Source organism: Vigna angularis, chromosome 9 (genome assembly GCF_016808095.1).
Source record: "Vigna angularis cultivar LongXiaoDou No.4 chromosome 9, ASM1680809v1, whole genome shotgun sequence".
In the NCBI taxonomy this organism is placed as follows: domain Eukaryota; kingdom Viridiplantae; phylum Streptophyta; class Magnoliopsida; order Fabales; family Fabaceae; genus Vigna; species Vigna angularis.
This window is the reverse complement of record NC_068978.1, coordinates 7494304-7519964: the sequence shown is the minus strand read 5'-3', so window position 1 is coordinate 7519964 and position 25661 is coordinate 7494304. Positions and strand designations below refer to the sequence as shown.

Sequence of the window (25661 nt, the reverse complement as noted above, 5' to 3'; positions counted from 1 at the left end):
CATAGTTTGTCATTTTTACTCTTTAATTTATATATTTGCTATATAAAAAGAATTATCATGTTTTAAAATTTAATTATAATACTAACTTTATCATCTTAAAAATAATTTTAAATAAAATAGAAAATATAATTATTTATTGTAAAATTAGTGAAAAATTATTAATAATTTGAAAATATAAAAATATAAAAATATATTTTAAATTATTTGTGACGGTTTTAAAATTTTATTAAGGATTAAATAATTGTAAAGTATAATATATTTCTGATGATTTTTAATTGTTACCATGTGAAAAAATTACATAAAAGGAGTAAATTTTGTAGCTTTTTTTATCTGTTTGAACTATGTTTTTTCTGGCGACAATATTAATAGTTAAAATATTTTTGTTGCAAACTGATTTTGACATGATTTTACACTTATTTTAACCATTGAAAATTTGTAAATTTTATTGTTATGAATGTCACATTTATTTTAATGAGATATTTATTACGAGATTGAAACTGTTTATATCTATTTTCTATTTATATTTATCTAATATTAGTTTCTAGTTCAGATTGAAGGTGTGTACATAAGTGACACAATTTTTACTAAATTTTCATTTAGATACTTATTAATTATAATGTTCAATAATTTTGCCCAGAAAAAAAAATTGAAAATGAGCTGTATAAATGGCTGTAATGTAAACAACGATTAAAAGTGTCTATAAACTATTAAGGACTCATTGAAACCTTTGACAAGTAATTAAAACTTAGAAGACAAAATTTGAAACTATTATACATTTATAGGCACTATAGGCGAAAAAACGATTGTATGCTTATAATTTCAAGTTTGGTGTTTTAAAAATGGGTTCAAAGTAAACAAAGTGAAGTTTGAAAGTAACGTAACAACCTTGGACAAACCGTACCAATTTTTATATAGTTCACCCATTTCATAAAACTACGGTTAAAAATGTATGTGAATGTTTTAAACAAGAATCTATATATGATGTATATTTAATTTGAAATTACTTTTTTAAGTAGTTTATATAATCCCCTTTACTTCATGTCTTCCATCAACGAAATAACTCTTTCTATTAAAATGTTGTACGAAACATTTTCTCAAAAATCTTCATGCCCTCATCAACTTTCTTTTATAAACAAATATATGCGTGTACGTTAACTATGTGACAACAGAGGACTCAAAAGTGATCCATGATAAAAGTTGAGTACTAGATAAAATCATTATGATAATATGAAAATAAAATTAACAATATTTAGTGACAGTTCATCACTTCACCTTTAATCAATATTCATGACTGTTCATCACTTTTAATCTCACACATTACATAGTACAAATAATAATGTATTTCATCTTCAACTAGGTAGAACAACACAGTTTTTTTTTTTTTTTTTTTTTTTAAATAAAAAACACAATCATACCTAATAAAATAGGAACACATTCATCTTCAACTAGGTAGAACAACACTTTTTTTTTTCGTTTTTTTCATTTTCTTTAAAACACAATCACACATAATAAAATCGAGACAGATTAATCTTCATCCATTCTTAACGCCTTCAATCTCCTCTTAATTACTGCAATATTGGAGTCGGCAACATAGACCCAACCTAGACGAATTATAAAAACATTACTCAGAAAGTTATAAATTTAATTATAGAAGTATAAGTAGCATTAAGTGAATTTCAAGCTAGTCACTAGTCTCATAACTAAAGCATGAGAAAGAAATATCACTCATAAAAGTAAAATTTGTGATAATTAGTGTAGAATTTTATTGACGTCACAGATTAAAAAAATTTACTTCCAAATCCAATCTCATTTACCTCTAAATTCATTCAAATAATCAACAAAAATATTTATTTTTAAATTCTTTCAAATCTCCTTAATTATTGTCTCTCAAATCCACTCAAGTTGGCCTTAAATAGATATGAACAAAACATAAAATGACACTAATATAAAATTACTTACGTAATAAAACGTAATCATGATGTTATCATGTGAAAAAGTGCTTTCTCACTGATCATGACCTGCATGCGCATAGAGAAAATGACAGTAAAACTCACCCTAAAAAAGTGCTTTCTCACTGATATTTGATGTACCACGTCCACTATCTTCAGTATTGAAGAACTGAAACGTTGATACTAGTAGAAGCATCTGGAGCCTATTTAAAACATAAGACCATATAAAAGTTACTTTTAAGCAGTATGCAACTCAAAAACACATTACGCTAAAAATAATGTTCTCAATTCAAAGCGCCAATAACTGCTTTGTTTATGGTTTTCTTATAAATTCTTCCGAAAGAAAATGTAAAGTATTTATAATGAAAATGATAAATCATAGCAGTTGATAAAGAGAAATTAAGAAGAATGTTAGAAATTAGCAGGAACAAAGATTAAGACGTAAAAGTATTGATACCTCTTCTTCACAAGTTTTGTGCAGAGCAGAATTAAGATCAGTCTCCTTTCGAGGTCTCGCATATTCTGAATAATACCACCTTGTCGGATTACCTATTTTGGTGACTCCGCTGAAAGTTTTCATGGAGCAGCACTTGATGACGTGAACTTCCTCTAAAGATGGAAAATTTAAAGTGAAGTTGCCAGCGCAAAAGCACGTCAGTTGTTTTAATCTTTTAAGATCCAAAACCTGAAGCCGCTTAAATATAATTTCTTCATTCTCATGAGATTCATCTGCAACAATTGCCATCAATCCCTCACAGTCTTCCACTACTAGATCTTCAAGGTTTTCAAGGTCTCTGGCTACTGATGCTGGAAACACTCTTTTAAGGCATTTGCATTTATCAACGAACACATGTTCTAGATGATGCATGCTTAGAATTCCACGAGGATCTTCATTCCAAACATTTTCCACATTTGGAAGATTCGATAATACCAATTTCTCCAGACGAAAAGTAATTGATGTGTCTTTTGTTGTACGTTTGACATCAAAAATGACTTTGACATAATTGCAGTTTCGAACTTCTAATATCTCCAATTTGGGTAATGAAGGAAGTAAATGAAAGGGTAGCACTGCATCTGATAAAAACTGGCAGTCATTCACAGTCAATTTGGCCAACTTACTGAAACAGAGGTCGGAGCCATTCCATATCTCTTGTAGTCCTGGCCTACTTTCCAGATCAAGTTTGTCAAGCTTTGAAATCTGCACGTGCAAAACAATAAATAAAAATATGAAACTAATTATTTACCAGAATGAATGATATCTTTTAAATTAGTACTCTACAAATATGAAATACTCACTATTTTTATTATTAATTATTTTTTATTACGAAAAGAAATTCACTTTACTATATTTAAAAGAAATTTTCTACTGAATCACGTTTTCTAATTCACATTACTTGACTCCAAGACTTGCAAAACCAAGTTAAGAATTGATATTTATAATTTTATTTAGTTATCATAAAGTTAAAAAATTGTTGTACTATGTTTGGGACGAGTAAATAAATAAATAAAAATTGTTGTTATGAATAATAAAATTTATAATTATTTTAAACAATGTTCTTTTTCCTTCTTCTTCACATTTATTATTTTTAATGAAAAATAATATATATATATATATATATAACGAACTCTTTATTATTTATATTTTGTTTATTTTAAAATATTTTAGTACAGTACTTTCAAATTTTTTTCCCAAAAATTCAGTTATAGTTATTAATTAAATTTGTAAATAAATATTATAATTTTGAGTTTAAATTATAGACATAGTGTTAGAAGTTATAGGAAAAAAAGTGTAATAATCAAAATTACATCCTATAATCAAAAGTTATAGGAACAAATTATAATAATTTTCAAGCATGTTGTCCTAAACCGTCTTGTATATTTTAACAAGGGCTATAGATATATAACCAATGAGCACTCAGAGGCTGTATTTTTTATATACACAAGAATCCTAACAATGTTCAATAATAAAATATATACCTTTCTCAGAAATTCCTTCTTCATAGTAGAGTTGAGACCAGTTTCCAATCTAGTGTTTGATCCTTCAAGTGTAACTTGAGACAACTTACTTGCCTCTAGAGTACCTAGACATAAAGTTACCATCTCGTCGCACCTTCTTATTGACAATTCCTCCAAAAATGGAAAACTTAAACTCCCTTTGTAAAACCTTAGGAGATTTTTCAGATATTGAAGACTCAAACAATTGAGCTTCGGAAATATTATTTCATCCTCATCTGATTCTTTCCCTTCTTTAGACACTATTTCTTCAATTGATTCACACACTTGTATTTCCATTCTTTGGAGGTTACCCAAACTTTTGGCTGTCGAAGATGTGAACAAATATGACAAGCTATCACAATTTTCCACTTTTAAACGTATCAGATTTGAAAAAGACACTCTGCATGTTACCAAGTTTTTTAAATTTGAACACTTAATGACTTCAAAGGTTTCTAGATTTCTAACAAAGGGTTCAGTCCATGAGTTTTCTAAACCAATGGAAACCAACTCTTGAAGGGACTCCAAGCGTAATTCTTTCAATCGTAAAAGAATTTCACTATTATTAGGTATTTGATCGCAGAAAATCACTTTGAAGGAACTGTCACACACCACAAGCTTCATTACATTTGGCAACTTTTGTAGAAATCCATACTCCGGAAATTCATCACACTCAATATCAAAGCACAGACCGAGAACTTTTAACTTGTGTAAAAGGTTTCTCTGAAATTCTCCGTTGACAATCATCTTTAATTCATTTTTACCCACTGTCAGATGCTCTAAGTTGGGTATGATTAGCTGCAACGAGAAACCAATAACCATGTAAAAGCAGCTCAGTACAGTCATAGATTCAACTCTGTATAAAATTGAAATTGTGAAGTTTCATGCCAAAATAAGCCAGATAATCAGTGAAAAACTAAAACATTTCAAGATAGAATAAAAAAAGTGTGAACAAGTCCATTTAAAAGAGAAAAAAAGAATGAACTAGCCAAACCAGGTTGCTGCTCACAAGGCGGCAACCATTTTGATTTAAAATTAATTTTCAGATGAAAAGCTTGATAAATGAGATGAATAGTGGTTGGTAGGAGATTGTTTATCAAGATTTAAGAACTTTTAACGCATTATATATATGATATGTGTGAGAATGTATGTTATTGAAAAAAGAAGAAGCGCAAACCTCAAATGTTGGTGCTGCATCATCATGAATGAAATATATAGTATTATGCTTGAAGTTGGGCAAATCACATAGTGCCAATGACGTCATAGAGGGAAACCTAAGCGTAGGATTTGTTCCATCTGGATGAGCTGGATTAGCCTCTGTAACTTCACTACAAACTGTTTCCAGATTTGGAAGCTTCCGTAAAACTAATTTCTTTAGAGAAAGAGTGACTGTGACTTGTGTTGAAGAATTGACATCAAATATGGTTTTGACAGAATCACAGTTATGAACTTCCAATGTTTCCAATTTAGGTAATAAAGAAAGTAGAGTGAAAGGTAGCACTGCATCTGATGAAATTTTGCATTTATTCACAATCAAGGTTTCCAAGTAAGTGAAACAAAAGTCGGATATCTGCAGTGAGAGACGCCATATCTCTTGTAGGTCTGCCCTATCTCTCAATTCAAGACTCTTTTTCCATTCCTTTGATGCAAACTTTCGAAATCAGCACATGTAAATGAAAAAAATAAAAAAAAATGAAATTAATGTTGTACAAGGATTACCAAGAATTCAGTCTTCACAGTTTTGCTACATATAAATTTTAATACTTTTTCTTTTCCTCCACAATTCTATTTCGAGACATTGAGAATTGGTAAAATTTTAGTTACATTTAAAATTTTATTTAATTCTCATAAAAATGAAAATTGTTTCTACGCTGAACTTTGATTAAAAAAAAAACAATTTCCTTTGGCAATTTAAGTATAGAAGTTAATTATAAACAAAATCTCTAACTATTTTTTAGTTAACTTTGTGATTGATTTGATTGAGTTCTAAATGTTTTCAAATTATTATTTTGCTAATTTTTCTAATTTGTTTTGTTGAAGTTTAGGAATGTAACTAAATTAATATTATTTAAAAATTCAACTTTCATAATAATAAAAGCTTGAAGAATGAGACTGAATTCAAATATAAGGATGTAAATTACATCTTCCCTTAATTTTACTTTGATTTTATTTTTAAACTATTTTCTAATGTTTTCTAAAAATCTATTACTAATATCCAGGAAAAACAAATTTAGCAACTTAATTGTAGTACTTTATAAATGTTATTGGAAGTGAGGTTTTTTATTTTAGTTAACCTTTTATATTTATATCTATTTATCTTATAAAACAATTATCAGGTATTCTTTTTACTTTTATATAAAGTATTTATTATTTTTGAGTTTTTTACAGTAACAAAAAATTACCGTTTCTAATAAATTTCTAAATAAGATAATGACAATGATAACAAATTATTTTTGCTATTATTATTATTATTTTATAATTTGTAGGTTATACTTAAAATCCAATAATATTGACTATAGTAGATTTATTTTATTCTTTTCATTTTTATTTATTTATGCATTACAGATGATGCATTTTATCTCTATTTTTAATTTTCTTTTAAATATCATATATCTGTTTAAAAATGTGTTATTTGTACATGATATAAAATTTGTGTAATATAATAAAACATAGTAGAAGATTAAAAATAAATATTCTTTATGATAAATATATAACAATGAAAAATGAAATAAATATAATGAAATTTTTTATTAATAAATAAAAGTTATAAAAATTTAAAATTAATTAAAAACATATTTTATTAGTAAAGATACTAAATTAATGTTAAAATGACATATAAAAGATATTTGATTCTTTTCTATTTCTTTATATTTATAAGTTATTTTAATTAATAAATTTACCATTTACTACGAGTACGTTAATTAAGTTAAATTTAATTTAATTTGTATGGGTTATTGGGACAATGTTTCAAACCATCAGTTTATCATAATTTTTGTCAAATATGATTTTTAAAGTAATTTATTATGAAAATTATTTGAAAATAATTATAATTGAATGATAGAGAATTTACATTTTGTTAACATATAAATTATTTGTTTGTTTATTAATGTATTTTTGTTGCATTTTATAAAAAAAATTGGAAATTTGTAAGATACAATATATATTTTGCTAATTACTTTAAAATTAAAGAAAAAAAAAGTGTGTTTAACATAAGTTGAGATAAATAAATAACTTTCCTATAATTAAAAATAATTTAATTAAACTTTTCTGCAAAAATTTTTATCTTGAATATTTTATTTTATTGTCTTCCTTACTAATAAGTTTGTCATGGAGGCCATAAAGTCAAACTCTTAATATTCAATAAAAAAAATAAAATTAAACACGTACCTTTGTCAGATATTCCTTCCTCATAGTAGAGTTGAGCTCCGTTTCCAATTGAATAGCATCAGAGTACTTATCAATAAATTGAGACAACTTATCAATAACTTGAGACAACTTGCCTGCTTCTATACTTCCTTCACATAAAGTTATCATCTCATCGCACCTTGTTACTGACAGTTCTTCCAAAGACGGGAAACCTAAACTCCCTCTGTAGAACCTTTTGAGCTCGTATAAGGTATCAAGATTCAAACAAGTGAGCTGCGGAAATATTATCTCATCCTCATCTGATTCCTCCCCATCTTCCTTATACACTATCTCTTCAATTGAAAGACAAAAGCTTATCTCCATTCTTTTGAGTTGACCCAAACGCTTGGCTGCTGAGGATGTCAACAAATATGATAAGCTATGGCATTCCTCTACTTTCAAACACCTCAGATTGGAGAAAGACACTGTGCATCCTACCAAGTTTTTTAAACTCTTACATCTAACGACTTCAAAGATTTCTAAATTTCTGACTAAGGAATCAGTCCAAGAGTTCTCTAGCCCAATGGAAACCAACTCTCCAAGGAACTTCAATCGTAATACTTTCAGCCGCTGTAACACATTATTACCACTTTCACAACAGAACATCTTCTTGAAGGAACCATAACACACCACAAGTTTCTCTATATTCGGAACCACTTCTAGAATTTTACATGGAAATACATCCGAACCAAAGCAGAGAGTAAGAGTTTTTAAGCTCGCTAAGAGATTTCTCTCGAATTCTCCTCGCAAAATCATCTTCATTCCATTTTCTCCTACTGTCATGCACTGTAACAACCACGAAAAAAAGCAAGCAAAAGTTAGTTAAGACTGTTAAAGACACAACTCTTTTAACAATTTGGGGAGTGAATTTTCCGAGTGCAGCTGGCAAAAATTGGCTTTAACAAATGTAATTAAGCGAATTCACCATTGCAAAAAACTGGCTTTAACAGCATTACTGTTAGGAACACGCAAACACAAACTATAGGCGTATTTGTTTTGAATGGTCACATAAAGGCAAAGTTTTGAAAATTACCTGTTGTTTGGAGCAGTGTATTGAGTATTTGAGGGCTGGCAATTCTTTTGGTGTCAATGAGGTGAGATCACGAAACACAAACTCTTGTGTTGTTGTTTCTCCTTCTCCACCCTTTTCATCCTTCCAAAAGATTTCTACCAATTTCTTACAGTTTGTTACCTCGAGCACTTCGAGTCTTGTAAGATCTTTGACTACCGATGCTGGAAACAAACTTTTAAGACTCTTACAATTTTCAACACGCATTTCCTTTAGCAGTTGAAGGCCCATGACTCCCTCCGGATCCTTGTCCCATACATGCTTCAGTTGTGGTAGCGAATCTAAAGACAATATTTTCAGACGGAATATTCCGGAAGGTTTTGTCATCACCCTGTTCTCATCATTCATATTAAATATCACCTCTGCATTACTGCAATGGTGTACATTTAACTCTTCCAAATTGTGAAAGCAAGAAAGCAAATGAGATGGAATTATATGCTTTAGAGTATGACAATCCCATACCCACAACCTTTTCAAATACCCAAAGCTGTTTTGCTGCACCTGAGTGTCATCCCATAGTTGCTTTTTAATATTATCGTCAAGCCACAGAATTTCAGTATATGCGAAACTGACCTGTAAATCAGACAAATTATTAAATTACTTCTCTACCTTTAAAATATAATCTTACTTTTTTTATCCCGACGAAGTTAAAGAAAAAACAAATTTACATATTTCAAGTTAAAAACTTTTACTATAGCCCTCACTTTAATAATTACTATTTTTTATTTTAAAATTATAACCTTAAAATAAGTAAAAATATATTTTTTCATTTATAATATATTTATTAGTACTGTTAATATAAACTAAAATAAATAGCAATACTATTTTTTATATATTTTTAGACAAGTATAATGTAATACTATAAATTTACTATAATAGTTATATATTTAAAATTAAGTTTATTAATTTAAAAGTACTCGTAGTGATAACAACGAAAATATATATAAGTAAATTATTAAAAGTGTTATATTACAATTATTTTAAAAAAATTAAAATTTAAAATAACTAACTAATTACCGTGCCAGATTGTGTTATTTTTATTTTAAAACAATAAATTTTAATATGTAAAATCTATTAATTAATTATAATGAAAATTTTGAAACATCTTGTGTGAAAATCACTTACCTGTGAAAATATGACACGTTGTTCAGGGCGTATTTTTGTTTAAATGGAAATTTATAGCACCGAATGCTTTTTCAGAAAAATAATAGTGAATTTAATTCTTTAGAAATAGAAGAAAAAAAAATCTAATTTAATAAATAGATAAAAGGTTTTAATCCTAAAAAAATCTCAATGTTATTTAAGGCTTTCATGGCAAAAACATGTATGTATTTGTAATTTCCAATCATGATTTTTTATTTTTTTCCCACATAAGAATATAGTATTAAATAAAGAAAAAAAGTAAGTACCTTATCATTGAAAACTTTTTGTATGGTGGCATTCAAGTGACCTTCCCATTGCCATTTGGATTTTTCATTTCCTTTCACACCAAATATATTCTTCAACTTTGGTGCTATCGACCTTTTTTCACTAAATTTCTCCATTTTCGGACATCCTCTTACAATAAACATTTCCAGTGATGAGAATTCAAATTCACACTCCTTGTGCCTGCAAAAACTTGCAAGCTTCTTTAGCCCCAAAAGTTCTATAGAAATCAATTTGCCGAATACAATTTTCATCTCTTTGCCTTCTTCACTTTCCTCCATGCTTATTATTTGCTCTATTTTATCACATTTGATTACCTTCATTGTCTTGAGTTGAACCATACTTTTGGCAGTCGAGGATGCCATTAAATTCTTCAATCCGTTACAATTCTTCAGTTTCAAACACGTCAAATAAGTCAACATTACAGAGGAAGGAGCTAAAGTGTTCAAGTTGTGGCAACCTTTTAATCTCAAAAGCTCTAGTCTTTGTAGAACTTGGTATCGTTCAAATCCTAGATCCGTTATATCCGAGAAATAAACATACAATTGCTTCAGCTTTAACACGGTTCCCAATTCTTGCGGCTCAATGTTTGAACTTTTCACTGACTTTCGAGCATATTGAGGAAAAGTCAACTTTAACTTTTCTAGATTTGGCATTCTATACATAAACGAATAGAGAAGATCTGGAGAATTGACTGCTCTCAAGATAATAAGCTCTTTTAAACATTGCATTTGGTACTTGGATAATAACTTTTGAGCTTCGTAGTGAATTTCCATATACTCCAAGTTAGGGAATACCTAAAGAATAAAGATAAATACTAATTAAGAAGAATGAATTAAATGCCTCCCCCACCCCTTCAAATTTGTTTTTGTTATTGTAGTTGGCATATTTCATTGTTACTGTTTATGATCAGTATTGCCTAACATTTTTGTTTTTGTTTGCTTGTTTGTACTTTTAAAAATCTTAAATTATAAATTACAACAGGAACATCATACTTTTCAATATTTCATTTAATCATATTAAAGTCATGGATGTAATTTGAGTTTAGAAATCCCAAAGATTCACAATCCTAGATAATGTTATTATAAGAAGGGAATTTAAGTCAATTCTCATATCATAAAATTGATTTGAAAAGTAATAATTACAATTATTTATATATTCTAAATCAATTTTGTTTCTAATGGATACCACATCTCCAACATTTTTCTCTTTTTGTAGCAAAACTTCATTGAAAGTGATGGGGACTTGGTCAGCAATGTTTTTTCTTACATATATAAATACTAATATTTCATTTTAACTTTAGTATATATATTTTATATTTGGTTCACATAAATATTTATAAACGTATAACATTTTTTGGCATTCCTATCGACCATTTCCCTTCACTTTATGTGTGGGATTTAGACTTTTGTGAATGGAGACACTGGCATGATAGAAAGTGACATTATAAGCCATCGAATTTTATTACAATAGAATTTAAGTAGTTTAACATTAAGTTATCCTAACAAAGTAGGTTTATAGGTTTGTAAAGTGAGGATTATTTATATTTATATACTTTAAATTAATTTTATCTATAATTAATATGAGAAGTCAAACAAACAATAAAAATAAAACTTTTTGGTGAGGTATATATAGATTTTATATGCTATCACTAAACTTTGTTTTTCTTGATGTTGGACATTCGCCAAGAGATATTTTAAGCTCTCTATTAGCTACGATTCAATAGGTCACACTCTCTTTTATTGCAAATTGCCATAAATGATTTAATTTTAAATATACATTACCTAAAATGGGCAAATTTTTAAAACTTTTACCTATATGTTATGTCAACATAACACGATTGTATTTAAAACTTTTACCTATTACGATTTCAGGTCAAAAAAATGAAGTTATAGTTGTCTAACAAGACCTTTGTGCAAGTATATAAGTAATATAAAACACAACTTTGATTAGACATAATCCTCATTTAATTTTTAGTTTAACTAAAATTTTGTAAGCTTGACATAATTTTAGTAAGTTTTAACTTTAAATTCTATTCACTAGTAAAAAATGACATTTTTAACTGGTAGATTATGTTTTGATTTTTATGAAACCGAAGCATCATACTGAAATCGTATTAGATCAGCATCACTTCACTTTGAAAAATAAAAAATTTATCATGACAGAGCTTCTTATTATTGAAATTGTATGGCATGATATAACAGGTTCGTACTTGTAAAATTTAATTTTTTTTTGTCTATTTACATAAATGGAGTGAAAAATTACACCATTATCATAACATCATTAACCCTCTTTTACTCACTCTTATGTCACTTTGGTTATTCTACGGGAAATAAAAATTATAGTTAATAAAAAAAATTCACTAAATTCTAGTTAAAAATTAAAAAATATATATAAATCAATCAGGATTTTGTATTTAAATCTGTTTTAAACAATGAGAATAATCCATAATTAATCATCAATTCTGAGTACCAGTTTGCTAATAAATGATAAGAAACCGAAGTAATTTTGATTTCACCTTTAAAAAAATAGAAACGTGCGAAAAAATATGAAAGACTATATTTTTTTTTGTCAAAGTACAAACTTTTCATCATTATAATAATAGTAAATTAAATATGTTTAATAACACTAAAAAAGGAAATTTTAATGACAGTAATAATCATAATAAAAATTTAACAATAAAATAAAGTAGCATTAATTCCTTTATTTCTTTTAAAATTAAATACTTAAAATTCAATTTTTTTTCATTAATTTGTCTTCCATTTTTTCTTAATTACACAATCTTTATTTGTCTTTTGGTTCTGACATATTTTCTTTTCTCTATTTTTCTTTTATTTCTTTTAGTCTCTATCAAGCATATCATAAAACTAATTTATTTTTATTTTTTTTTTAAATAAGATAAAGATGGCATGTTGCTTACCTCTTCAGCTGAGAAAATGAAATTTTCTTCATTTCTCGTTTCACTCTTTTGTTGGAGAAATGTTTGAAGCTTCACGCACTTGTCTATACTCAGCTCCTTCAATTTTGGACATTTTATAGGATGTCTTCCCTCGTAGAATTGCTTCATGTTTGATAGCCCATATAGTCTCACATAAGTTAGCTCAGGAAACTTTAATGGATCCTTCATATCTTCTGCTGCATCTTTACTTGCCACAATTTCCACCATCTTCTTACAATAAAATACTGACATGCGTTCAAGCTTTGAAACATCTTTTGCTACAGAAGTTGGAAACAAATTTGTTAGTTCATCACAATTACGTACATCTATAGACTGCAATTTTTTAAAGTTGAGAATTCCATCTGGATCTTTGCTCCACAATTGCTTCAACTTTGGAAGACCTTCAAGAAGAATAACTTGCAAGTTTGTGTCTATTCCAGAAGCATTTATTTCATGAGAATCATTGATTTCAAAAATTTCAATCACGGACTTGCACTCAGAAACTTCCAAGTTAATTAAACTTTCAAACCATCCTTGCATCTGACTCGGAAAAATCTTGTTCAGTTGATTGCATTCTTCAATTCTCACGAAAATGAGATTAGAAAAGGAATCGGCGCTCACTTTAGTTTGCCAGATATCAATTAACCCATTCATTTTGCTAAGGTGGATTTCCTCCAACTTAGGGAAGACATATACCTGCATTTTAAAGAAAACAAGCCATTATTATATATAAAGGTAAAAAAAATACAAAAATTAGAATGTGATAAAGAACCATAAACATAATATTAAGTCAACTAAAAACATATACTCATATAACAATACACACATTTTCTGCACTAATTCCTTCAGTCTCAAAAATCTTTTCCATAATTGGACATCCACTTATGACGAGGCTTTTCAACTTCTTCAGATGGCTTGCCATAGGTAATGAACATAGATGTGTCAATTTATCACAATCTTTAACAACTAATTTTATCAAGTTTTGGAAGCAGACACTTGACGAATGTTGGTTGCTCCATATCTTATGAATGTTGAGTGAGGATAAATTCAAGTTCTCTAAGTTTGGAACTTCAACCTGTAAACACATACACAATTAATATGTTTACAACAATTGAGCTAATTATTTAAAATAAATATGAAAAATATGTAGTGACATACTAGTTCACCAAAAAGAGGAGGCGCCATGTCACTATGGTCATCTTCTTCAGTAGAAATTTCTGTGTGACCCCTATTTGTAGTTTGAGCCTGTGTCAAATTTGACTCACGAGAACTCTCCACTTTGGTACTAAAACATGTTAATGATGGCAATGATTGAAGTGTCAAAGTGCGCAACATAAGAAATTCAACCTTATCATAATTCACTGGTATTCGAAGGATCTCCTTTAAAGATTCACATTCACAAACCTCAATCATTTCTAGACTAGCGAGAAATTCATTCATGTAAGAATTACAATCAGAAATCTCACTAGTTTCTTCTCCACAAGTAGAAATTTTAATTGTGTAAAAGGAGAAGAGGTTCTCTAACCGGTAACACATCTTAACCTTGATAGTTTTTAATTTGGCAAATGATGTAACTGTAACTTCACCGTAACATATCATCTTTAAGTTCATCATATTGTATAGGCATATATATTCCAAATTCGGAAAAACATTCCCGCAATTAGAGAGCTTTGTTGAATTGACATATTTGATGTCCTTGTTATTTATGATGGATAAATGTTTCAAATTCAGAAATCCATCCATATTCAAATCATTAACAACACTTTGAACACTTGCCTCTCCTAACATCAAACGGTCTGCTGTTTTAAGCAACAACATAATGCCTTCTTTGGAACGAATGTCAGTGTCATTCTTCAATTGCAATGCCAAAACTTTAAGTTCTTCATATTTATTGGACATCCAAAATTCTCCAACAGAAATCATTTCAAATTCTCCAATCTCAATCTTGTAATATGTTAACTTGTCAAAGATCAATTGATTAGGAATACATGAAACACATGGGATGCTTATGTCTACCACTTTCAACTGATGCAAATTCGTTAACTCAGAAAGAAATGAATTTTGACCTTTATTTGTATCTGTTTCCACCAACATCTTGATCAAGCTTTTGCTTATGTACAACTCTTCCAAACATGTCAAACTTGATAAAAGATTAGATGGAATAATCTTCAACTCGAAACAATCGCTGATGTCTAGTAGTCGCAACTTATCCAAGAATCGTAACTCAAATGGCAACTTTTTAAGTTGAGATCCAGAAAAACTAAGAATTCTTAATTTTTTAAACTTTCTCAGTATCGATAAATTGCAATCCAAAGTGCACCGCTCCAAACAAAGCATTCTGAGGTTCAATAGGTCTTCAATTGAATATGGTAAGCTTGATAGATGAAAACCAGTCAATATTAAAACTAACAAGTTTTTCATGCTGCTAAAAAAAATGTCAGGAATTTCCAAAGATGGATTGTTAGTTTCTATTTGCAAAAAGTTAAGTTGAGGACAATTTATGACTTGAGGAAACCTATCTATAATGTCACTATTGCATATAGAAATTGAAATGCATTTTTCAAGATTGGGCCAATAATCTAGTTCTCCATCTCTGAAAGCAAAAACATTGTTATCCGTGAGAGCATTACTTAAAGCATCATCTCGAACCATATGAGACATACTGAAATGAATATTAGGACTTTCGAACGACACCAAACTCAAATTTTTTAGCTCTTGGATCGCTTCATTTATTTTTTCACGAGCTGCACTAAGGGAAGAGACCCCTTCAAATATACCTAATCCAAAGCAATATTTCACCAAGTCATTAACCAGAGGTAGGTGGCCCATTTGAGCACAAAGCAAGAAAATGAACTTGAGTTCCTTATTTTTTGGAAGGTCATATTTTATTTTATTAGGAATATCCGAAGACTTCTTCCATTCAACCAAACCTTGCTTTTTAAATTTGTCTAGTGTAGGTTCACTTTCTGACTCACTCCAGTTTTTATATGCCATTGCAAATTTAACTATTCTCATGGGCAACCCTTTACAATAGTTTTGGATTTCTTCTTTAGGCATAGACATTTTATTACATCCTCCAGTCACCTTCTCAAACAGCATCAAGGCATCACTGTCATCTAATTCCTTTAAACAAAAACTTGACTCAGCATCAACCTCATCAGGAAATACTTTCTTATCACATGAAGAAAGCAAAACTTTGTATCCCTTATAATTACCAAGAAAATTTGTTTTTTTTGGCACTTTTTCGTCAGTACCCCGTGTGTTGTCGGCTGTATCTTGTTTACTTGCCCTTGTATCTTGTCTCGACCTTATGCTTAACTCATTTGTCTTTCTTAAGTCATAATCATTCTCAACCGGAATCCCCAACCTATTCAAGTCTAATCTTTCATGAACGTCATTCAAGATTATAAGGATGCTCACATTTTTAAACTTTAACCATCTCCTTAGATAATCAGCTCTTACATTTTCACTTTCCCCTGCTAATGGCAAGTTTAACACATATGCAATTTCTTCCTGAATTTTAAGAGGATTGGGACTGATAGTTACATCTATTTCAACCACCCTTTCAAACAACCCCTCATCTTTAGCTTTATTAGCAACTTTTTTTATAAAAGTGCTCTTACCCATCCCTTGTGATCCATGGAGTCCAATAATTTTCATATTGGGATCTTTAAGTTTTGTCATTATGTCTTCCATAATGGATTTTCTACTATTAAATTCAATGTAGCCAGAATTAGATGAAGTGATGTCAAAAGATGATATTTTCTCTGCATGGGAAACTTCGTCAACCTTGGGGGACTCATTTGTTAGCTTCAAAGCCTCCACTTCCATTTTTTTTGCTTTTCTACCCAATTTGTGCCTATAGTAAGGAAGAAAATAATAGAGACCCCGTGTCTTCTTGTGACCTGCATTTTTCCTGTAGTTCTCAACCCTATTCTCAAATTCACCCACTTCCCCAAACCATTCTTCAACCCTGGGTTTAACTATGTGACCCTTTCTTTTAGCTTCATCACATTGACTATCTAAGCTCTCTTTTACTTCTCCAAGACGCTTAACTGTCTTATTTAATTCCTCAATATTTTTCGTATAATGAAAAATGTAGATCACCTGGTTAATACCATGATCCCGCACATACTCGATTACTGGTTCAAATATTTTCAATACAGTATCCATACTTCGAATTTCTTTTCCTTGTACCCTCCTCGACTACATCTTTTTGCCAACAAAACACATAATAAAAATATATCAGTCTAGTCACTAATAAAGACAAATAAAAATATTTTATTAAATAAAAATCACAAATACATTTGCATATATTCAATCAAGCAATCACGTTTTACAAAATAAAAAAGGTATTTTTTTAACCTTGTGTTTCACTACTAAATTTTGTTAGGTCAAATTATTCCATTAAGAATTTTACAGGATCTTTCTAAATTTACCTTATACACTTCTATATTTAGTCTTCCTGATCCTAATAGTTTTCAGTTATCTTCCGAGTAATCTTATCAAGACAATTTAAATGGAATGATATGTGTACAATGAACTTTGACGTTGTCCGTATTCTACTAGAAACAATAAAATAATAATAAATATGAAATAAATTTGTCCATAAATATTTAAAGTTATTATCTATTTATACAACTCTTAATTAGTTTTTATATTATGCGTCTTTGAGGTTAAGCTCATATTACTCTTAATCTTGGTTTAGGAAATATTGTAGAGTAAGAGAATTGGTTTATGTTTATTTTTGTGAAAGTAGTATGTTTAGGATTTAAAGATTAAAATTTTGTATGAAATTTGAAAAGGTCTCGAATCAACCAGAAATGGTTACGATAAGAAAAAATATTTATGAGTTAGTCACAAGAGGTTATAGTATCAAAAAAGACACAATCGTACAATAGTATATTTAGTGAAATTTGATTGGTTTGTTAAGAGGTAGAAATAGTCTATGTTATCAGTCAAGTCAGCATAAAAATAACGAGTAATCATCTATCTCTTAATCTAGTATATTGCATATAATATTTATTTCATTAAATAAAAGAGGAAGAAGTTTTTTTTTCAAATTATTTGCAAAAACATAAGGTCAACCTTTCTACATACCAAAACCCATTGCTTGTTTTCTCTCATTTAGATGATAACTGCAAAAAATTGCCTAAAAAGCTGTTCATTCCTCTTTTTTATGTTTTTCTTGTTTTTCACAAGACCCTTGGATTAATCAACTCAAGACAATCTAGAAGGTGTATTGTGTTTGCAGATACAGTCTAATGCTCAAATAAGTGTTTTGATAGCAACAATGGAGTAATAAAAATGTGCAATAATATTTATCCATAAATACCTAAGGGTTGTTGTCTATTTACACTATTGGTTAGTTTTTACCTATGGGCCTTTTGGGGCTAGATTATGTTCTTCTTAATATTGGTTTAGGTATAGTTTAGTGTGGTAATTGGTTTCCGTGTTTGTTATCGAGAAAAATAGTATATTTGGCATTGTTTTACATGTAATCTATGAAGGCCTCCAATTGTGTAAACCTTCTCGTTGTTGTGGAACTTCAACTTTATAATATGTCATTTACTTTGTCAGATGCTACTAATTATCTTAGTTAACTAGTTATTCTTTTGTCATTGTCGTCAAAGTGATTTTTTTTATCCATATAACCTAATCTTATTTGTTAATATTAAGCAAAAATATTTCTATTAGTATCAACATAAATTATTTCAATGGATGCCGTTAAAGTACTTTCGACATATTTTCATACAAACATAACTCATAATTAGTTTTCGGCCAATGTTTAATCAAGATTTTCTCAATTAAGGATTATCAATATTTTCTCGAGAAAACGTCGATCATTATTTTATTAAATTAACATTAGCACGCCAATTTTTCAAGCAATATCAGCTAGGTCTATTTTATTGATGTTAATGAGACTAATTTTTGACCGATGTAACTTTTTAATCATAGTTGATATTAATTATTTTTTAGTTGAGATTTTTGAGATTTTTTATTTGTCAATATAGTCCATAATTATTTTTCAGTTGATCTTCATTAAATTTGTTGCATATTATCTCAAGACTAAGTGGATCATGTTATGAGTAAAGCATGATACTTAGTTAATACGTTCTTAAATATAAAGTGTCGTGTTCTAACTCTCAGATATAACTTTTAGCATAAAATCTAATATTAATATTAGAAAATTTATTATAAGTTTCAACAGAATATTTTTTGTGTGACCTATGAGAAATATCAATTGTCATATACTAAATGTTAGATACACCAAATCACAATCAAATCAAATATTAGCAAAAAATAGTTAGCTTTTTATCTAATAAAAAACACTCAATCCATGAAAGGTTTTTCTAATCAATGGACCTATTTTTAGTCATATAATTTGAATTATCTTATCATACAACACATTTGGAAACAGTAAGATTCCTAGGAATGACATACAAAGAGGTAAAAACAAGTTTTATTATCTCGTAGTCATCTTAAATGTAAAAGTTCAACCATATCATCATCATAAGATATAAGATTTTTGTAGATAACAGATACATCCTTTACTTGTCACCATTATCGCTTTCTTACTCAATTAATTATATTTTATAAAAAAAATAAAAATCATGTAAAAATAATCTTTTATTATCAAATATTTAATATCAAAAAGACATATTTTAATATCTTCAATATCAAATATTTTAAAAAAATTATAAAAATTTAGAAAAGAAAATTATAAGAATATAAATTTAAAATCAGAATACCAATTAATTATATAGAATATTACACAATTAACAGAAATAAAATTTCACAACTAAAACACCTATAAATTTTGCAAATACTAATGGAAGAATGTGCATAAAGTTAAAAAGTATTTTTTTAAAATTATAAAAAAAGAACAAATATTAAGTCTAGTAATATTATAAATATAAATATTTTTACTAATATCTTTTCAGATTCACCAGTAAATATTATATTGAACGAAATTTAATAGAGAAAAAATATTAAACAAATAAAAAATTAAATGTAAACATGAATATTTAACTTTTTTGAACTTCCATGTTAAATGTTAAATAATGTAAAAGAAATTATGAAAATAACATTAAATTATTATATTATAATAAATAAACTATTTTCATTGAATTGGTGGTAAAATTACACTTATGAGAAATAATTATATAACAAAGGTAACTATATAAAAATTATCAAAACAAAATTTTACGAAATAAATATAAACAATGAATGAAAATATTAAAAAGAATGTGAAAAAAATTATTTAATACATGATTAAATAAAATCGCAGAAAAAAAAATTATAATTAAACTTATGATTAGAAGGAAAATTCCTTATATATATATATATATATATCAAAACTTCCCAAATATAAAAATAGTTGAAGAGTTGATAGATAAACTTGTTTTACCAAAACAAAACTTTTCAAATAAAACAAAACTTTTCAAATAAAACAAAACTTAAGGATTAAGGAAAATAAATAAAAAAAAGTAAGTTTTTATATTACATAGTAAATCAATGAATGATTTAGGCAATTTTATACTTAAAATTGGAAATCAATTTTTTTTCGTAAAAAAAATATAAACAATAAATAAAAATATTAAAAAAATAAAAATAATTAAATGTGAGACTTAAAGTACTAAAATTTATAATACATCATTTAAAAATATCTCAAAAAAATAAATATAATCAAGATTGTAATAAAAAAATACCTTAAAAGTATATATCAATTTTATAGATATAAAATAAGTCAAATAATTTGAAATATCAAAATATATATATATATATATATATATAATTATAAATAATTTAGTAATTTAAAAAATATGAAATAGAGATGAAATATATTGTCACAAATATAAAGACGGAAACCAATATATACATATTGTTCGTTCCCATATCTAATTAAAAATCAAATATAATGTTATCCATATTGATATTCATATCAACTAGAAATTTTCCGTAAAAAAATGGAACGAAATCCTATGATACATACATTATTTTCTCATTTCTAAAGATTCTCTAACTAAACATTTATTAATAAACTTTTCACGTATATGATGAAATTTTAAAAATCAATGTCCCTCCAATCCGTACGAAATGTGGGTCTGTTACACATTTATGTGGAATATTCCACACCCATGTTGGAATATCCCAAAAGTGTGTACATCTCATATACTCTGATAGTAGTCTTGGCAGCTTCATATAATTCATAAAATATTGTTTTAATAAAACGCTTCTCATACATATTGGAGGTGAAATTCTCTGCGTTGCAACTTATGTCGTACACTTGTGGTAGAGTTTGTAGTCATTATGAAAACATATTTTCTCTTTTTCTTTTCTTTCATGTTATCTACTCTTATTTTTATTCGAATTACACATACGCATATCATATATAAAAAACAATAATACAAATATTATACTTAAATAACTTTAAACTTTTATAAATTAATATAAATAAACCTTTATCTGTTATTTAAACTTTTATAAATTAATATAAATAAACCTTTATCTGATTAAAATAAGAAAACATGATAACAAAATATATATAAAAAGCTCAGTTTTACTAATCATATATAAAACGGACTTACCTCTCTCCTTGCTTCTCACCAATAAGACAAACTAGCACTGAGGAAAATACTTAGATCATTACCAAAAGCTCCATCTCCTGCGTCTGTCACACTCTTTCTCTATACTCTACTAGTCGAGAGCCTGCAACATTGTAAAACTTATTGGATTAAATGTATTTTGTCAAAATTTTGTTATAATTAGCATTGATTTTATTTAATTTTAATATTTCTAATTATTTAATTTAATCTGAAATTAAAAAAGCATTTACTTCTTTTTAATTTTATTAAGCTAATATTTGTATAGTTAACTTTAATGTAATTTAATTTTAATATTCATTAAAATTAGTGGTTCCCGGAACAATATGTATTAACATTTATATTTATTTAAGTTTAGAATATCTTATCTAATACTAATTTAGTAAATATTTAGACATTTGTTTTTAGTATTAATATATATATTTAAATTAAGAAGACCTGTTTATATTTAATAGGCCTATTATTGAAGTTAAGGTTAATGTAAATTGACTTTAGTTTTATTTATTTTTAATAATTATTTAAATTATTTATAATCTAAATCATAATAATTGTTTAAATATTTACTTGAATTGATGTTGATGTTAATTTTGTTGATGTATTACAAATTCATCAACCTTTGTGATTTAAAATATAAATTTTAAATAAATTCTAATTCAACAGTTCAAATTTTACTGTGATAAAATGTTGTTATCTATGTAAGTCTAAAATTTAGTCATAACTCTAGATTTTTCGATTTTATTTATATAAATCTCCTTTAGACAATCTCCATCATCAATATTCTTTTCTGTAAATATTTTATTGTCTCTTTGATAAATAGATAATCATTATTGAGAGAGCCTATGTCTACAACATCGTAATACAAAAGATAAAAAACCGTTCACAATCGAGAAGGAATCCAAAAATTTCGTAAATCCGTCACTTGGTTCCCAATAAATATTTAAGTGAAAGTAATTATTTGTCACTGAGTTCATTATAGGTTAATTTCCAATCAATTAACTCAAATCCGAGTAGTGAAATAACTTCGAAGACAGAACCTTCATAGTCATATAACAAGAATTATGTGTTAAGAAAAAATAGTTTAGGAACATTCGCACTTCATATTTAAAAAGTTAGATTGTTTACTTATAGCATTTAGGAAGGTTTACGTTTATGATAATCTGTTTAGGATATTATTTTGGTTTAATATCCTCTTTAGTCTCACTCTCGTTATATAATATCAATTCAGTCTCCATTTATAAAAGTGTTTGAAATATTTCTACAGTTACTAAAATTTGCATCTCATTTGTCCCTTCAGTTAAATATAATCAAACAAAGTTAGTACGTTGATAATCTGACACCAGTTATTAGCAATGTGTCAATATATTGTTTTGTGCGTGTTGGCGTGTTAATAAAACACCATATCAAGGTTTTTTAAACATAAGGTTTTTATATTTGGGAAAAAATTGATTTAGGATTTGTACAGTGACCCTGTTATGAGACCATTCCTGGAGGCATCACCAAGGATCAAACTAGGTTCTTTAGGGTCTTTGCCTCGGCGATGTAGAAGTTGAGTCTGCTCAATGTGCAAACAAGGAGAAGGGGGAAGATCCGATGCAAGTGTGATCATATTAATTGATTCTTTCTTCTTTTTGGAAGTTATTGATGATTTGATGATATAAGATCTTTTGATTTAAGATGAGAATGAGACTCAAACCTCTGTTGTGCATGAATTTGATGTTTTTGAGTTGATTATACATACATAAATTTCGGTTGTGTGAGGTAGGAAAATGAAAGAATGAAGCAATTTTCCTTGATCTTGGATAGATGAATTTGAGTTATGATTTTTGAATGTAATATTATAAAATTTAATTAATAAACATGAGCACGCACAAAACAATATATTAACACGTTGCCAATAATTTGTGTCAGATTATCTACTAATTCCGTTACGGAAGAGACAAATTAGACACAAATTTTATTAATCAAAAATATTTTAAACACTTTTAAAAATAAAAACTGAATTGATATAATCCAACAAAATTAGAGACCGAAGATGATATTAAATCTATTATTTTTTTATTGCGTTTAGAATATGGTTTAGATATATAACATTTAAAAAGTTATTTTTTTTTATAAATATTATTTCGATAGACTTCAAAACTAAAAGTTGTATAATGAAGTGTGCATCAGTACTTATTTCTAATGTTAGCATCTATCAAATATATTTGTTTTGTGTATTCATTTGAGGAAATGGGTGATTAAAGCAGTGGAAGCAACTGGGAAGGGTGTTATAATTAAGGATCTCATACCTTGAGTGTGTAGCAGAAACTGAGAATGAGGAGAGCTATGTTCTTAGTCTTCACCAGACCAAGTACTCCATTTTTTACTTCTTCCAAGCTGCTGCAGTGTTCAACTTTATTATTGCAGCAAACATATTTCCTCCAACAAACTTTTTTACAATAATCTCAAGTGAGGAAGAAACAAAAAAGAGGGTATATAGTAAGAAAACATATACCTGTGTTATTAGAATTGGATGATCCAGAATTTGTGATATGTCTTTACTTCGTCACTATTCCAAATCGTAAGCAACAAACTGAAAGTTATGAAGAGAGGAAAAGCTAAGAAGAAAACTGAAAATGGCACACGGACAAGGAAATGGGGAAAGCATACACGGAAAAAATATATTCACTTTTCTCTGAAAGTTTGAACTGTTGTAACCAAATAATACAGTAGTGTAGCAGTAGAGTTAGAAGAAAAACACAAGCTAGAGTATTTTACTTTACCCACCACAATTTTGTATTATTTACTTTTCTTTATAATAAATTCTTGGATTTTTAAAAAGGAGAATAAGATTTAATTTAATTGATTTCTTTTTACAATAACAAAACAAAGCAAAATTTGAAGTGGCATTTAAAACGTGGAAAGAAAGAACAAACAATGAAGAGTGGATTTGGATGTAATTAATGCTATCAGAAAAAAAATTAAAAATAAGAGCTAATATATGTTATTGGGTAAAAACCGATTAATCTTTCTCTGGTGTCGGAAGCACGTCTTGTCACTGTCCAATGGTTCAGGAATTCAATTGCAAAGGACATAACTGGTTGGGGCCTGTAACTCATGTACCTTTTCGAAAACCAAACAAAATTCAATTCAATATTCTTACAAATATTCAATAATTTTGTAATGACTCCGTTTTTAATAATTAATCAATTTAATTTATAAATATCTTTCATAATTTAAATCTAATTAAAATATTTTTTATGACTTTAAAATTAAATAAATGAATTTATTTATTGAGTTTAAAGTTTGTTTATTCTCTATATATAAATTACATGTGAAGTTCTAATAATGTTAAGTAACATCCATGAAAAATATTTACCTTAAAATTTTATTACTAGTAGTAATAAATTTCTTTGTGAATAAAAAATATAATTAATAAGTTAAATATAGAAATTTTGGTAGCTTAAATAGTAGAAAATTGTGGTGATTTCAAGAACATGGGTTCAACCTCTTTTCTACCTTTTTTAAAAAAAATAAAAAAAAAATAAAAAAAAATTAAAATATTTATAATAGAGAAAACATTCAGATTTTTTGAGGAATCCATAATGAATTTATTATGGATCCATTATGTAAGTGGTAATTAAGAAATTAATATAAAAAAAATATTAAAAAAAGGGATGAATAGTAAAATTTTTGGACTATAAATAGCCATGAGGGGAGACTATTTTGCACAAAGAGAGGAAAAATCAAGTAAGAAACCTTGAAAAATAGAGAAGAAAGAGTTAGGAAGAAATTTTTAGTTGTAAGAAGAATAGAGGCTCTTGAGGGTTTTCGGGGACAACAAATTCGGAGCAAGAGAAGTCTGGAATAGAGGTAGGGGAGTTAACCTTTCTAAGCTTTTATATTATGATTTAGTATTGTTTTATTACTATTCATGTCTTGAAATTTTGTGTGAATATTGTTAATGCTTACTGTATATTTATCTATATTGAATTTCGGTGTTAATATTATATGTTGTTGTTTTGAATATGTAAATAAGAAATTTGTTAAAAACTAATTGAGGAACACTTTGGCTAAAGAAAGACTTGGTACTTAAGTTGTCCATTGTGACACACCTCTCTTTCCTGGAAATCTACTCGATATGTTTTTAACTTAAATCTTGTTGTACAGATTGAGTATTGTTAAATTATTATGCAATATATCTCGTTGGAATGAAAATGTTGGATGGATTCATGTTAATGTGGTAGATATGGAATTATGAATTATAATTGTGATGGTAGGATAGAGGAATCTTAAAA

General features: G+C 27.7%; 1 protein-coding gene across 4 annotated transcripts; it reads right to left on the bottom strand.

The window, feature by feature from the left end:
* Positions 1 to 1234: 1234 nt before the first annotated feature.
* LOC108346442 (uncharacterized) lies at positions 1235 to 24013 on the bottom strand. 4 transcript variants are annotated; one of them, XM_052868972.1, is made up of 14 exons: positions 23879 to 24013; positions 23673 to 23763; positions 21370 to 21490; positions 13937 to 16990; positions 13605 to 13853; positions 12761 to 13474; positions 9825 to 10637; positions 8380 to 8988; positions 7329 to 8132; positions 5119 to 5592; positions 3927 to 4739; positions 2407 to 3147; positions 1960 to 2152; positions 1235 to 1601 (listed from the first exon to the last, which is right to left on the bottom strand). In XM_052868972.1, the coding sequence occupies exons 4-13, from the start codon at positions 16949 to 16951 to the stop codon at positions 2105 to 2107; spliced, it is 8280 nt and encodes a 2759-aa protein (XP_052724932.1). In that variant the 5' UTR covers positions 16952 to 16990; positions 21370 to 21490; positions 23673 to 23763; positions 23879 to 24013; the 3' UTR covers positions 1235 to 1601; positions 1960 to 2104. The 4 variants fall into 4 exon arrangements, with proteins under 4 accessions (XP_052724932.1, XP_052724930.1, XP_052724933.1 ...); XM_052868970.1 differs by having other exon boundaries at positions 2055 to 2152; XM_052868973.1 differs by having other exon boundaries at positions 2055 to 2152; positions 5119 to 5580.
* Between the last annotated feature and the right edge of the window lie 1648 nt (positions 24014 to 25661).

Excerpts from the sequence above, each read along its gene's own strand:
- LOC108346442 (XM_052868972.1), bottom strand. The coding sequence starts at position 16,951 with ATGGATACTGTATTGAAAATATTTGAACCAGTAATCGAGTATGTGCGG. Across the intron at positions 8,989-9,824 it reads AAAAAGTTTTCAATGATAAG|GTCAGTTTCGCATATACTGA; the intron begins GTACTTACTTTT and ends TCTGATTTACAG. Across the intron at positions 8,133-8,379 it reads TACACTGCTCCAAACAACAG|TGCATGACAGTAGGAGAAAA; the intron begins GTAATTTTCAAA and ends TGGTTGTTACAG.